At 53.2% G+C, this 1,496-nt stretch overlaps 1 protein-coding gene across 1 annotated transcript in view; it reads right to left on the reverse strand.

Moving 5' to 3' along the window:
- Nucleotides 1-1,060, reverse strand: part of SLC22A15 (solute carrier family 22 member 15) — a 95,616-nt gene extending 94,556 nt beyond the window's left edge. The window contains exon 1 of the mRNA XM_007948717.2: nt 974-1,060. Coding sequence (XP_007946908.1) covers nt 974-1,060 — 87 coding nt within the window. The remainder of the gene's footprint in view (nt 1-973) is intronic.
- Nucleotides 1,061-1,496: the final 436 nt, after the last annotated feature.

Below are 1,496 nucleotides of genomic sequence, written 5' to 3' on the forward strand. Positions count from 1 at the left end.
ATCTTCCTTCCGAGGAGTGGCTGGTGCGTTTGAACCGCCAGCCTTCTGGTTAGCAATCGAGTGCCTTAGGCACTATGCTACCAGAGCTCCCATAGTAGGTACTAAAAAAGGATGTGTGAATGAAATGCCTTTAGAATACTGAGGGTAGTAACTGAGGTCAAGTGGATGGGCCATTTAGCTTGGAGAAGTGGTGAGAGCAAAAGGAGTCTGTAGTTACCTTCAATGTATGGAATTTGACCTACATTTTTAGATTGGGGTGGGCAAGTAGGTTCAGAGAATTCTGTACAAGGAAGGATTCGTTTAAATGCATTCATTTTACAAATACACATTATAGATGACATTATTGGGCTTACAAAAGTCTCAACCTAAGGCTGGCCTGAGGGTAGAGTGACCCAGCCAAACTTTAACCAAAGAGAAATAAAACACATGCATTGAAAGCTGCTGGATTAGGAAATGTTCTCATTTAAACCCAGGAAAAGAAGGTTTAAATGGCTACCCAGACCTGAGGGAGGCCGCCCTAGATTCACCTTTTGTCTGCGGGATACCAGCACTACCTCTGTGTCCTAGATTCCAAAGTGACAGTTAGGATAACAATTCTCTTTCGTGTTTGCAGTATATTACAGGTAGCAAGATAATTCTGTATCCCTAATAAACACTAGCTCATTGGCTGAAGTACCTTTTTTGATACACTGCTTTCTCCAGCCAGGGCAGAGAAGAGGGAGCGCCTGGCCCAGCATAACCGGACTAAAGGGAGAGAATGGGTGGGCTCGGCCAGCAGAAAGCCTGGCCAGTCCAATGACGACCTTGCCACTCCTCCGGCCCAGATCAGAGCCAGGCGCCTCGCCCTCCCCGTGCGGAGTAGGCACAGGGAAGGCTTGAGACACTTTAGTGTTTGCAGAGCCTCAGCATCCAGGCCTGGTGTTCTGAGAAAGAAGAAGCCGTGGGTGGGGAAGAGGAGAGGTGGAGGACTCACCTGCAGCAGCACCGCCAGCAGGAAGCACAAGTACATCTGATAGATGCCCATCTCCCCCACCGCCTGGAACGCCTCCTCCACCTCCATAGCTGGACGCGTCCGAAAGTCCCGGGCCCTGCGGGGCACGGGAGTCCGGCCCTGGAGCCGCCCCCTTCGGCCTGGACCTCCCCGCCCAGAGCGTGCGTCCCTCGGCGCCCGGAACTGGTAGAACCCGCCAGGCTGCGATGGTAGCGCTGGAGGTAGCAGGACTTGACAGCTCCTCTGCACCGAGGCCGTCACAGGGCTGTAGAGGCCTCAGAAGCACTGGGTTCCGCAGGGCGGGGGCGGGGGCGGGGTCAGGAGCGCGCTTGCGCGCGTGGTGCCGGGCGTGGCAGGAATAGGGGTGTGGACTGGATACAGGTTACTAGAGTTAGTTTCACCCACTGCTGTAACTCATGGTGTCACCCCCCCCCATAGATGTCCTCCTGTACCAGACCATATAGAATCCTTAGTAATGTTTGTTGTTGTTGTTGTTATGTGCCGT

The sequence above is a fragment of the Orycteropus afer genome, unplaced genomic scaffold, assembly GCF_000298275.1.
Source record: "Orycteropus afer afer isolate SDZICR_OR568_19922 unplaced genomic scaffold, OryAfe1.0 scaffold00010, whole genome shotgun sequence".
Taxonomy (NCBI): Eukaryota; Metazoa; Chordata; class Mammalia; order Tubulidentata; family Orycteropodidae; genus Orycteropus; species Orycteropus afer.